At 44.7% G+C, this 12976-nt stretch overlaps 1 protein-coding gene across 1 annotated transcript in view; it reads right to left on the reverse strand.

The window, feature by feature from the left end:
• The window catches only part of Eps8 (epidermal growth factor receptor pathway substrate 8), a 98382-nt gene that overhangs the window by 25917 nt on the left and 59489 nt on the right, over positions 1-12976 (reverse strand). The window contains 3 exon segments of the mRNA XM_041632983.1: positions 3233-3366; positions 7100-7283; positions 10573-10721. Coding sequence (XP_041488917.1) covers positions 3233-3366; positions 7100-7283; positions 10573-10721 — 467 coding nt within the window.

Below are 12976 nucleotides of genomic sequence, written 5' to 3' on the forward strand. Positions count from 1 at the left end.
TAACATATATTATGTTCTCTGTATAAAATATAACTTATACATAATATATTGTTATATATAATACCGCATACATTTACATGTTATATACTACTTATATATCATATAATATATAATATTATACTTATAGTATAAGGATTAGATATATTCTAATATATATGGGAAAATTGGGGAATAAAGAGATCCACTAACCCCCAAAATTAGGAAAATAGTAATTTTTGTTCTTTCTCTTTCTTCCCATTTATCCCTTCTATTATTTGCAAAAGAACCACCACGGAGAAGAGGGAGTGGACTGTATCCTAACAAAAATTTGAAAACTTCCTGCAACTGAGTATCTGCATCTATCTGAACTAATGTTAAAATAAAAAGCTGTAGCCAGCCATGGCAGTACATACCAGGAGACAGCAGCCTCAGAGGGGTCACATTGGGCCAGGTAAAGAATTTGCAGACAGCCCCTGACAGATGCCAACACTTTAAACTAGGATGGTGAGCAGTGCCTGGGATCACTGACTTTCTGTGTTGCAAAGAAAATGTGACAATATTGCATATGCCAGCAGAAAGTCCTGATCTAATGTGAGACACACAGGGGTCTTGAATTTGCTTTTGTGATTATGATTACATGCAATTATTTTTATATGCAAGAAATGTAGTAGGCGCTGTGTGAATCGTCACGCCATGTGGTAGCTGACTTTTGCCTTTGAGAGACTCTGGTTTATTGCTAGCTGGTGTGGCTGGTTAGATAGAGAAGTCCTGAGATTACTGCTGCCTCTACATCTGCTCTGTTGGTTATGTCTTGGTTTTGCTTTTGAAATCAGGTCTTGCTACATAGCTAAGGCTGGCCTGGTACTCATCATGTATCCCAGACCAGCCTCAAACTCGGACATTCTCAAAGGCAAATCTGAAATTCAGTCATAATGTTAATCCTTAAAGTTCACAAAATTCTTCTCTGTTACAGATTTCTAAATTTACATTTTATTTCATTACAGTAACAGCATTACTTTAACTTCCTAAGTCAGTTTGGAAAGATATGGTTGAGAGGATAAATCAAAGAGAGCCTATAAAGATCACACAGAACAAGGTAAGCTTTTAAAGACACTAAAGCACATTACCACAGTTGATGGCAGGGACCAAGCCATGGGTAACAGGTGATGCTGTACCTTACAGATTCAAGGGACCTTGCAGGCAGGTAGAGACTGAAATGCTGGACACAACCATTTAATCATTCAGGCCACCTCATTTGTACTTACCTATGAGCACGTGTATAGGTAAGGTTACATACAGGTGTGTGTTCATGTTTATGGAGACCCCAAATTAATTCCAGTGTCCTCCTCTATTACTTCCCACTTTCCACACTGGGGGGGGGGGGGGGGTGTCTGTCTTTGAAGCCACAGCTCCTCGAGTCTGGCTTGTGGAGTTGTTCCTGTCTCCCAGATGCTAGGCATATAAATGGCCTCCCTGTCTGCCCAGCTTTTGTATGGGTTCTGAGAATCCAAACTCCCTTCCCACACTTGCGGGCCAGAGCTTTAGCCAAAGAGCCATCGCCCCATTCGCTAATCATTTCCTAAATAATTAAAACTTATATTCATATGTGGGCATTTTCAAAATACATTATTCATTGTTGACTTTTCTTTGAACTCAATTTAATATATTACTGGTGCCCTTGGAGTAACACCTGTACAGTTTCCAAGGCTCACCCTCTGTCATCCTTAACAAAGCTTCCCCACCTTCTTTTGAGACAGAGTATCATGCATCCCAGGCTAACCTGGCACTAGCTGAGGTGGCCTGGCACTTCTGACCCCCTTGCTGTCACCTCCAAGTGCTTGAATGACAAGCATGTGCTACTGTCGCGGTTTCCTGTGATGCTGAGGATTGAACTCAGGACCAGCTGCATGTTGGGCAAACGACGAACGGCCTAAGTAACATCCCCAGCTTTCTGAGTCTAAGGTAAATAATATATTGGAAAAGCAACTTCTTATGGGAGAGATGCTTGGAATTCCCCAAATTAAATGAATGTGCAATCCCTCTCCATGCCTGATACAACATCTCATAATTTCTTCTTCTTCTGGTTTAGGCTAGTGTTATGCAACTGTAACTGCTGGAAAACAACATGTTAATAAAAAAAGGGAACTTCATAGCTCTTTTATTTCTTCTAGATTTTTGCAATTCTCCATGTTTGGCTAAATTAAATCTTTAAGAAATAAAAATACAAGAAAACAATAAAAAATGGAAAGGTATGACCTCCATTTAAACAGTTAATTAGATCTAGTGCAAATACATAAAAACACATGCATGCATGGCATGCACACACACACACACGTACAGAGCGTGGGCGGCATAGAGTGGGAATGAGACAGAAACAGAGGCTCACACCATAAACCAGGATAGCCCAGAGCACACTATCTAGCTAAAGCTGGCCTTGAACTCACCATCCTCACACCTCAGCCAACCCAAGTGTTAGGATTATAGGCATATGCCGCCATACCTGCTTCATTCTGATGAGTCTAATATTTTATCTACAGCAGGAGAGTTTTAGGTTTTGTATTTTGTTTTTAGTCTTTGGTAGATGTAGAAACGGTAGAAATTATTATTATTTTTTTTTTATAGGTCACTGAGCTGCAGTCTCTTGGAAAAACTCATTGTAAAGGAGTGAGTGCGGGTGAGTGCTGGCCACGACACCATGAGGGGCTCAGCTGTCACCTTCCACCTTGTCTGAGACAGGGTCTTTTTCCCCATGTTGCATAGAAAGCTAGTCTGCCTCTGGCTTCAAGAGATCCTCCTGTCTCCACCTCCTATCTCATTGAAGGTGCTCTGGTCTTGCTGACAGGAACTAACACGTCCGGTTTCTGTGAGTTCTGGGCAGATGTCCTCACTGAGCACATCGTCTTCCTGGGAAAGCTCTCTGGGGACTACCTGGTAGGGACGAGTGGAACAACCAGCAGGGTTTAAAGATAATTCTACCACCTTCCTCTACGGGTCGGTCAGAAGAACCTTCTAAAAGAGCAGAAGTTACCCAGTGGGATTGGCACTGAGAGTTACCGACTAGAGGCCCTGACTCTTCTGAGCAGCAAAGCCAGTTTGTAAGGAACTATGGAGACCATATCAAGTCATTAACAAACAAAACCATTAGAGAACCAGCAAAGCAAAGCCTGCCCCTCTACCTCCCATCCCCCACTCCCACACCCTAAGTCACCCAGGACAACCCACTGAGCCACACACGGTATCTGCTGAGTGTTACCTATCTCCATGGCGATTGGGCGTTGACTTGAAAGCCCCGGCGGCCTCCCCTTGGTCCAGATGTGGCCCTCTGTTGTACATGCTGTTATTGAACGCATACCCATCGGCTGGAGAATAGTCGGACACGCTGGAATGCTGGAAGACAGAATCACATTGGAGTGTCACCAAGCACCGCTGGCATGAGCTCCCTGTCAGTCAACCAGAACCCCACCCTACAACAGGTTTCCACTGTCATGGCATTGCTCATTGGGCTATTAGGTTATGACAAGGGTGGTTCATGTCTGTCATTAGTGTACAGGTTACATCTTAGTTCTGAAAATATTACATAGAAAAGCAGAAAGTTCTTTCCTGAGGAATTTCAGCAATCGGTGATTTTGATCTTAGATAGGCTTTAACACTGTAAACAATAAAATTGGGAGATGACCTTTACCCTTTGCTTCCTGTGTAACGGACAGTCAACACTCTAGCGAAGTAAATATCATCTGCATTATAACGAAATTATATCACTCTACTTTTTTCCCCGTTTTTAAAAAGTACCCCCAAATGCCATTTCGAAATTCTGTGACCAATGGCTATACTGCTCTCAGAGTCACTACAACAGTAACTATAAAGACACGCAGGCCTTTGACCCTGTTCGTCAAAAGTCCTGGAACACACAATTCTATAATCATTTCTTTTCTATGGTTAACACTGTTTAGATCACTGTTGCTACCAAGGGAGAGTTGATGTCTGTGACCTCTGAGCATGGTGGCTTTAAAGCCCCGGGGGCCACATGCTCAGACTGTATGAAAGACAACCCACTAGGTCACCTCCAGATTTCACAGGGTTTCCACACGTAAAGAGAAGTATGGGAGAGAGTTGATGAGCTCCCTGGAGTTGTATTATTTTGGGGTTCACTGGAGCAAATGATCTGAACAAGGGAAAGTTTGGAAAGCGTCTAAGCTGGATAGACACAGCAGCCAATTCTCATGAAAAGGCTGGTAAGAACAAGGCCGAGTCCGCCACAGGCAACGTCTCCAGTGGACCAGCGTGGATGTCAAACTCCACAATTACATATCCACCTAGAATACAGACTGAGGGCAAATCCTCACAAACACACACAAATAGATACTTTCCAGCCATCCAAACGCTCGGGATCAGTCAACTCTACTAACCATTTCCCCAAGAGCCAGCAGAGATGTGGAACTCAATTGGGTAATTTAAAAAAAGAAAATCAGGGCTGGAGAGATGGCTCAGAGGTTAAGAGCATTGCCTGCGCGCATTGCCTGCTCTTCCAAAGGTCCTGAGTTCAATTCCCAGCAACCACATGGTGGCTCACAACCATCTGTAATGAGGTCTGGTGCCCTCTTCTGGCCTGCAGGCACACACAGACAGAATATTGTATACATAATAAATAAATAAATATTTAAAAAAAAAAAAAAAAAGAAAATCAAAGACTCGAACAACTGGGGCCAGAAATCACAGTCATTCCCACCTTTGCCTTTTGGACAGAGCAATTCCTGGCCGGTAAGAAGTCACCAGTCCCGAGAGTGACTGGGCAAGCCAAGAAAAGGCCACGTGACCAGGGGCCGCGTGACTGAGTGGCATCTACACAGCCAGACTGAGGGTTCAGAGGAAGCAGGGAAGTTGAGTGTCACCTGCTCTCATCACTCAGGGCCACCTATGCCTTTTTCAACTCTAAACCAAATCACCTGACTCTGACCTGCTCATCTTTGCTGTAAGCGCATTTATTATAGTAGTAGTAAAATATCAGCAAGTCTCTCCTAGCCAGACCACGCTTCTCACGCACTTTAAGTCACCATCACCTGCGCTCCTTTCGCATAAAATCTCAACCTAGCAGGCAGCATAAGCCTCTGCATGGCCACTTAAATCAGGAAATGGGAAATATTTTATAGCAGGACAATGACAGCTCATGCCAAGGGAGGATCCGCAATAACTTTTCAAATTATGTGTTGAGAGTAGACAGATGTATACACCACAGCCTGAAACACGCACGCGGTTCCTCTTTAAATACAGGAACTGTGAAGGGACTTCCAAAGGTGTAACTTTTCCAGGTGCACATGATTAAGTGGCATATTTTCTTGAAGCTGGACATTTCTGTGACTTGAAAACAGCTGTGACTATGGCAACACCATTCCTCTCTGCACCTGTGTACCCCTCTGCTCCCCCACCCCCAAATGAATTACCATTTCCTGTGGAAGAAAAGCTCAGTCATGAAATCTGAGCTATCAAACTCAGGCAGGGACACATGCTACTCAGCCAGTGACTAGACAGAGTAGGAGGTCGCCGTAATCAGGCATCTAGACAAAAGGCCAGGTATGAAGTCTAGTCTTCCTTTCCAGGTGGCCAGAGGGAAAACAGTCCCATTTGCAGAAAGGGGACATCACAGAAGTATGTTAGCTTTAGTTTTGAAAATTCCAGATTGTAACAGATTTCCTTGTAGAGAAAAATTTGTGTTTGTGTATGTCGAATGTGTGTGTCATGTGCGCACACATATGTGACCCTCAGGTTGACATTGATGACATCTTTTATTGCTCCTACTTTATATTTTTGAGACAGGGTCATCTCCTAGCCAGTCAGTGAGCCCCAGGAATCTTCTTGTCTCTACCTCCCCATCTCTAGGGTTCCAAGTACACAACACCCCAGTAGACTTGAACTCGAGGGGGTAGTGACTGGAGCTGATGACAGGTCCTCCTGCCTGCACATAGGCTCTGTACCCCCTGAGCCGTATCTCCAGCCCGCAGAGTGCAACAAATTTCCTATATAACATCCCTGTCCAAAGAACAATTTTGCCCAAGGGAACAATTTTAAGCTATTTAACTGAAATGAATGTTTCTTCCTAAAAGTGGTCAGAGAGATACTGTGATTTGCTAATGCCTTTCCTCATAGCGTGTTTGCCAAATTACAAAGCCACTCAGCAAAGGAATTTTACGGGAAGACTCAGATTTCAGGAGCAGCTAGCTGCCACTCACTGCTGCTTTTCCGCTAGTCCTTACCCACATGGTTACACGGGTTCTGAGCGGCCCATGTGTCCTTGGTCCAGCTTTAGAAACTGTTCAATTTTCCTTTACAATAGGGAAGAAAAGTCACAGAAAAGCCAAGCTCCAAGAACATCACCTTGTGCTTCATTTCTTTCCTCTCACGTGCTCCCCCAACAGGGATATACTATAGCTTAATCAATAATTGAAAGATAAGATACATGCTATGGCCTTCTGCAGATGCCACGCTGTCGTGGGGCATTTGTCAGCAGAATAAAGTCCACGCAAACCTTGCTCCTCTACACACTTCTGGAAAATTAGAATAGGAAGAGGGAACTGGAGGGCAGCCCCAGTATCAGGGAGAGAGGAAGAGGCACAGAGGTAGAGAGAAGAGCAGTGGGGGGTTGGAGAGGAGGGTGGCAGGAAGGAAGAAAAGATGAAGAGAAGGAAGGAGGAAGGGAGAGGGTGGAATTTTGGTGTGAAAGAGTTGCATAGAGTCAACAGAATGTAGGCTCAGGAACCGCCTGGGGGGGGGGGGTCTATGGCTGAGAAAGGAAAAGACAGAATAAACAGCGCTTGTGGGCCAAGCCCCTAACAGAAATGGGACCAGGAGGACTGAGGAACAGACTGCGGCAGAGGTACTCAGCTGGGGGAGTGGTAAGAGAAGCCCCTAGCAACCATCAACAACACAAGAAAGACGTGGGAGGATGCAGAGCAGCCAGAGGAGAGGGTAACATTCAGACACTGGTTCCAGAACACCCTTCAGTGAGTGATGACCCCAGTGGAGGAGAGGGTAACATTCCATCACTGGTCCCAGAACACCCTTCAGTGAGTGACGACTCCCAGGGACCATCCACCACCCACAGAAATCACACGCCGTGGCTCCTGACCTCTGTGGACATTCTCTTGCTGTCCTGTTTGCGCTGGTGTTCTGCCGCATTGGCCACGGACTCGGCCAGTTGGTACATGTCTTGTTCCGGGGGAGCGCCCATGAAGTTCAGCATCGGGGGCTCCCAGCCACTGCGGAACCTCGGAACATAGGGCGGGATGAACTGTTCTTTCGACCACTCTGCTCTGTAGGGTGACATCGAGTTTAGATGTTAAACAATGTGCTCTGTTTCTACCTGTACAGCCAAACAAAAAAAAAAAAAAAAAAAAAAAAAAAAACTCTGTTTCTCAGGAGGGGAAGGGAAACCTATTTATGCCGGTAGTTCAAACAAAAAATAAAAGAGCGATTCGATTCTGCTGTATGATCCATTTCTTTACTTTGTCTTAACTTTCCCTGAAGCCTGATGCTCAGCATGGGTGTAGGCTTCTTAACATGTATGCATGAGAATGGAAATGCAGGAAACATTTAAAGCATGGAACTCAGCGGAACCTCAAGTGCTCCTCAGCCCTAGGCTCTCTCTTTACAGCAGTGGGGGTATCTTTAAAAACAGAAACCTTTAAAAACCCAAGACTGTTATGAAGGTTCATGATTTTTTTTTCTTTAATTGCAAAGTTTCCTAAAATGAAGCAGATGACCAACTTTACACGTTGAAAGCACTAACTTCATTTTAATTAGGACAGCCCACTGCTCTGTGGTCAGCTTCAACACCCACTCAGCAGCTAGTGCCATTGCGAGGCGGCTCACACAAGCTCCGTCCGCCTCAGACCACAGAAGAGGCCACCACGGAGACGACAGCTTTTCTTCTCCAGTGTGCTCTTTCCACAGATGACATGTTCTCATGTGACAGGTCTACCACGATAAAATGAGCCCTCTTATTCAAATTATCTGGTGCCTTCTTGATCCTTTCCCTTCTCGTGGGTTTTTAAATCCTCATTTAGTGCCTAATAGCCTTAGTGAGGGCCTGAAATGCCCCTTTGTCTCCTTGAGTTAAATGCTAATTATATCCCTACTTTTGATGCTGCTATTTAAACCATCATTATATATTTTTCCTGGTTTTGTGGTATGGCGCAAAACAAAGTCACTGAAGACCTCAAGCTATTTTTGTATTCTATGAGGTGTGACAGATTTAATAAGCCTTATGGGAAAAAAAATTAGACTTGGCCTAGGCTTGTCATAGCATAACAACCGGCAGAAACCTAGCATGTTACAAATATATTTAGGCCACTTTAACACAGCATAAGGTATAAAATTAGAGCTGGAGAGATGATTCAGCAGTTAAGAGCACTAGCTGTTCTCCCAGAAGACTCGGGCTTAGTTCCCAGCACCCACATGTAAATTCACTTCCAAGGGATCCAACATCTTCTTCTGATGCCTGAGTGCACCAGGCATGCATGTGGTGCATATACATACATGTAGCTACTCACATATGGATAAAAAATAAAAGCTATCAGTCTTTTAATGAAGATATAAATAACAGGAAAACTATAGAATATGATCTTCTGGTGCATGGATATTATAAATAAGTACACAAATAAAGACAAATACGGTCTCCAGCATGAAAAGCAGCACACAGAACCTTAAGGAATTTCAGTTTGGTAAAACAGAGTACAGATATTCCCACACAATAAGTAAGCGGGACTATCTTGTGTGTTTCAATAAAAGAAAAAAGTGATGAGTTAGTCCACATCTTTTGGACTAGCCCTCCAGGGGGACAAGGGCAAACTTCCAGAGACTAGTTGCTAAGTGGCCACTACACCGAGTTACTTGCTCTGCAAAGGAAAAGAAAAAGGTGTGGTCAAACAAAGTTTGTGAAGGTCTTTCCCAGGGAGCTGGAGATGTATGACCAGTCCTGCTTGGGACGGGTCAGCCTCTGCTAACAGTTTGTCCTTCTCAGTCTCTCTATTGACAAGTGATGATGATTTTAAAATTTGCCCCACATCTAAGCCCAGAGAGAGCCAATTACTAAGAAGCCAGTGCTGTACCATTAACTTCCCCAGGGCTCTGTCCCTGGCCATGGTGGCCCCAGTTGGCAGACTGATCTCTGCAAACAGTTGGCTGGTAGTCCAACTGGCAGTGTATTATTCCTTCAGGGGCTGAAGCAGGAAGATAACAAGTTCAAAACTACCCTACGCAGCTGACTCAGCATCTTAGCAAATACCTGCCTCAAAGATAAAGAAAGAGAGGAGAGGGGGAGAACATGGACAAGCCTATGTAATACTCTTGTTCACAAGGTCGGTCATTCTCCACAGTCTTCAGAATCTGCTCCTCAGCACATCTGAGAAGGCATCCTAACCAACCCGCTCACCTCTGGATGCCTCCTGTTTTTACACCAATCCTCTTCCAACCTTTCTCCACGAACGTCAATTCCCCAAGTCCCTCCTCCCTCATCTCTGAACTCTCACTGCCTCTTGTCTCCTTTTGTGCTTCTCTGTCAATCGCTCTCCAGTTAGAGAAACCCTGCACATCCTACTGAAAGGCCCATTAGCAAGGGGATTAGGAAGCCTGACTCTGGAGATCTGTCACTTATGATGTTATATGACTTTAAGGAAATGAGTCAACCTTTCTCAGCCTTATTTCTTCATCTGTGAAACAGAAATAACAACCATATTTCTATAAAGCGCATGGGAGAACACAGAGCATACACTGTGTGCTTGTAGATGTGTGTATGTGTGCTCGTGCACGTGTGTGTATTTCCAGTTGGATTGTTAGCTGCTAGCTTGAAATGCCAGCTCTTCCTGATGCCCCTTTCCCTCAATCCTTTTTCATCACTCCACCAGGCTGATGGGTCTCAGTCTGCTTATATCACACTCCTCCCCTTCTGCATACAGTATACTTCCTTCAGAGGGCAACTCTATTTTAATTTTTAAAATTTTTTAAAATTGCATTCATTTAGCCAACTCGTGTGTGTGTGTGTGTGTGTGTGTGTGTGTATGCATGTGTGTATGTGTGCATGTTGGAGGGGGTGTACACATGCTATAGTACGCTTCTGGAGGTCATAGCACAACAATGTTGAGTCAGTTCTTTCCTTCTACCCCATGGGTCTCAGGAATGGGACTCAGGGTGTCAGGCTTGGCAACAAGTTCCTTTACCTGATGAGCCATCTCTCTGGCCCAACTTGACAATGAGCTTTTCTCTTCTTTCGAGTGTGTATGTGTGTGTGTGTGTGTGTGTGTGTGTGTATGGTGTTTCTAAGATAGGGTTTCTCTGTTTAACAGTCCTGGCTTTCCAGGCCTTTGCTTTAGAAACTAGGCTGGTCTTGAACTCACAGGGTTCTGCCTGCCTCTGCCTCCTGAGTGCTAGGATTAAAAGCGTGCACCACCACCGCCTGGCAACATGCTTTTCAATGACATTGACTTCTTCATCCCACAGCAGGTAGTTCTCTACACAGAACCTTACCCAAATGTCTCCTGGTTAGTGCAAGCGAGAGCGCTCATGGCATCACAGCTCCTAAACACGGAGCTTTCCTGTGCTTACCTGACCTTCAGCCAAGTCTCGCCCAGTGACATCCACAGCTGCCGTTCATCTGCTGTGACTGTATAGTTTAAAAAATCAACTGTATCTTTAGTGAACAGTGGGCTGAGTACCGTACTGGCCAGTTCAGGACCGCCTGTCGCCTGGACCACCTAGATGGAGAACAAATCTTTTTAGCAAAAAAAAGAAAAAATGATTATTTGTATAATCTGAAATTTATGCACAAAAATCAACTCCAAAACTAAGCACTTTTCTATAAGTTAAAATTAAAAGATAGAGAGTAGAAAACAGCTTCTCAAACTGACTTATCCAGAATGAGGGTGCGTTTAAGGACATTCACAGTACCTGTGTATGGCTATATACATCTATTACTTTGCCTGCAAAATACTAGTGGCAGTGCAGACGGCCCTCATCGGCTGATCTAACCAGCTATCACTTCCTTAACTTTCTGTTATTTTAAAGATAGCAGCTGCAATGGGCAATCTGTTGTGTCGACACTGAAATCTGTGGATCCAGAATGAATACTCTGGAGAGGGAGAGAAAGAAGCCTCCATTCAGTAGTTCATGCTATCTATGCCTGTGGAGCTAAAGAAAACGGAAAAGGACCTGGAGGGAGGGAGGGAGGGAGTGAGGGAGGGAGGAAAGGAGGAGGGAAGGAGGAGAGTGGAAAGCTACAAGGGCAAGTGGTACCCCTCTGCCCTCCCCCACTCCCTAGAATTCAATCTAGTAAGTTTCCCTGATTTGATATGGACAGTTTAATGGTCAGCAGGAAACAGGTGCACACTTTGATAAGCAAAACAATGACAAGTCTGTGTGAAGACAGCTCCGCGTTTGCCTCCCAGGGGTGATGTCCTGGCTGAGGGAGGGTCCTTATCTTGTAGCAGACAGGCTGCATAGAGACTTTTTAGAATCTGCCTTTCTCAGAGATGTGCTGCAGGAAGAAAGGTTTTTTGTTTTTGTTTTTTTTTCTCTTTCTTTCTTTCTTTCTTTCTTTCTATTCTTTTGAATAGCTCTAGACTGAGACAATGTTTCTCTGGTCAGGGGCTCTGGGTAGGCCATGCTGTTTTGTGACTCTATAAACACAGGATTTTCTAGTAACCCTGAAGACAGGTGCTCCAGAATCCCACTCAGGCACCTTAATGCCAGCATGACTGTGATACAGGGCTCCCCTGGTACTTAGTGGTGTAAATTTGTGCACAGTAGTGACACACTATATTGTAACACAAAGTTTATGCTTCTTCAAGTAACTGACTTTTTTAATTGGAACAGACACAACATTGGGGGAATCAGTGGAAACATTAAAATGGGTGAAAGCCTTGTGCCAACTCTACTATGAACACAACCCGCCATGACTAGCCAGCACTACAGTTGCTGCTTTGTTTTGCATCTTGGGATTCTTAGACAAGGTCTCACTTTGCAGTTCTCACTGACCTGACACTTTCTACCTAGCCCACTGTCTTCACACACACAGCAATCCCCTTGCCTCAGGCTCCCAAGGGCTGGGCACACAGGTGTGAGCCAACATGGCAGGTTCAATTCCTTTTGGTTTGTTGTTTTAGGTTTTCAAAACAAGGCCTTACCATGGAACTCAGGGTAGCCTGGAACTCACTATTCTACCCCAGCCTTGAAAAAGCTGTGGCTGAAAGCACAGGCACGGTCACACCAGCTCGTGCTGGGACCGAAGGCACCCAAGGCACACACACTATCACGACACCAGCTCGTGCTGGGACTGAAGGCACAGAAGGCACACACACTATCACGACGCCAGCTCGTGCTGGGACTGAAGGCGTGGGCATCACCACGCCCAACTCTGGCACTGTGACTTTAAACTTCCAACCCTTTAAGCATTTGCAGAAAGCATGCAGAGACTAAAGGAGCAAAGGAGCAGAAATGCCACGCTCTCTGGGTTAGCAGAGGGGAAAGGAGAGAGACTGAAAAAGAGCTGATGGTACAGGCCATGACCTCAAATCAAGAACTTCAGCAGACGTGCACACACACACGTGCATTGTGGCTATGTCTGTGTGGCATGATGAACGTGGAGAGCAGAGACATGCAAGCAGAACTCAACGTTGCCTATCTTACAGGAAGCTCTAAATGAACGTCCTTCCCCAGCTCCCTGACCGAGGAAAATGTCTACAGCCCTGCATGGAGCAGCAGGATTGTGATGGCGAGAACATCGATAAGTTGTCTTTTTGGAGAAAGGCAAATATAGAATGAGTAGATGTTTTTAGGTAAGCAGGCTAAACACAATGGTGAACTGTGAGCTGGGGACATCACGAGCTGGTTATTAGATCCCTATTTCAGCTCTGTGAAAATAAAAGGTCCCGACACAGTTGCTTTATAAGCGTGTGCCGATACTAAGACAGCATCAAAGGTGTTAAAGAAAATATTTTTGTTAAGTGAGCTT

The sequence above is a fragment of the Microtus oregoni genome, unplaced genomic scaffold (assembly GCF_018167655.1).
Source record: "Microtus oregoni isolate MIOR12 unplaced genomic scaffold, Mior012 000002F_ref0000024, whole genome shotgun sequence".
Taxonomy (NCBI): domain Eukaryota; kingdom Metazoa; phylum Chordata; class Mammalia; order Rodentia; family Cricetidae; genus Microtus; species Microtus oregoni.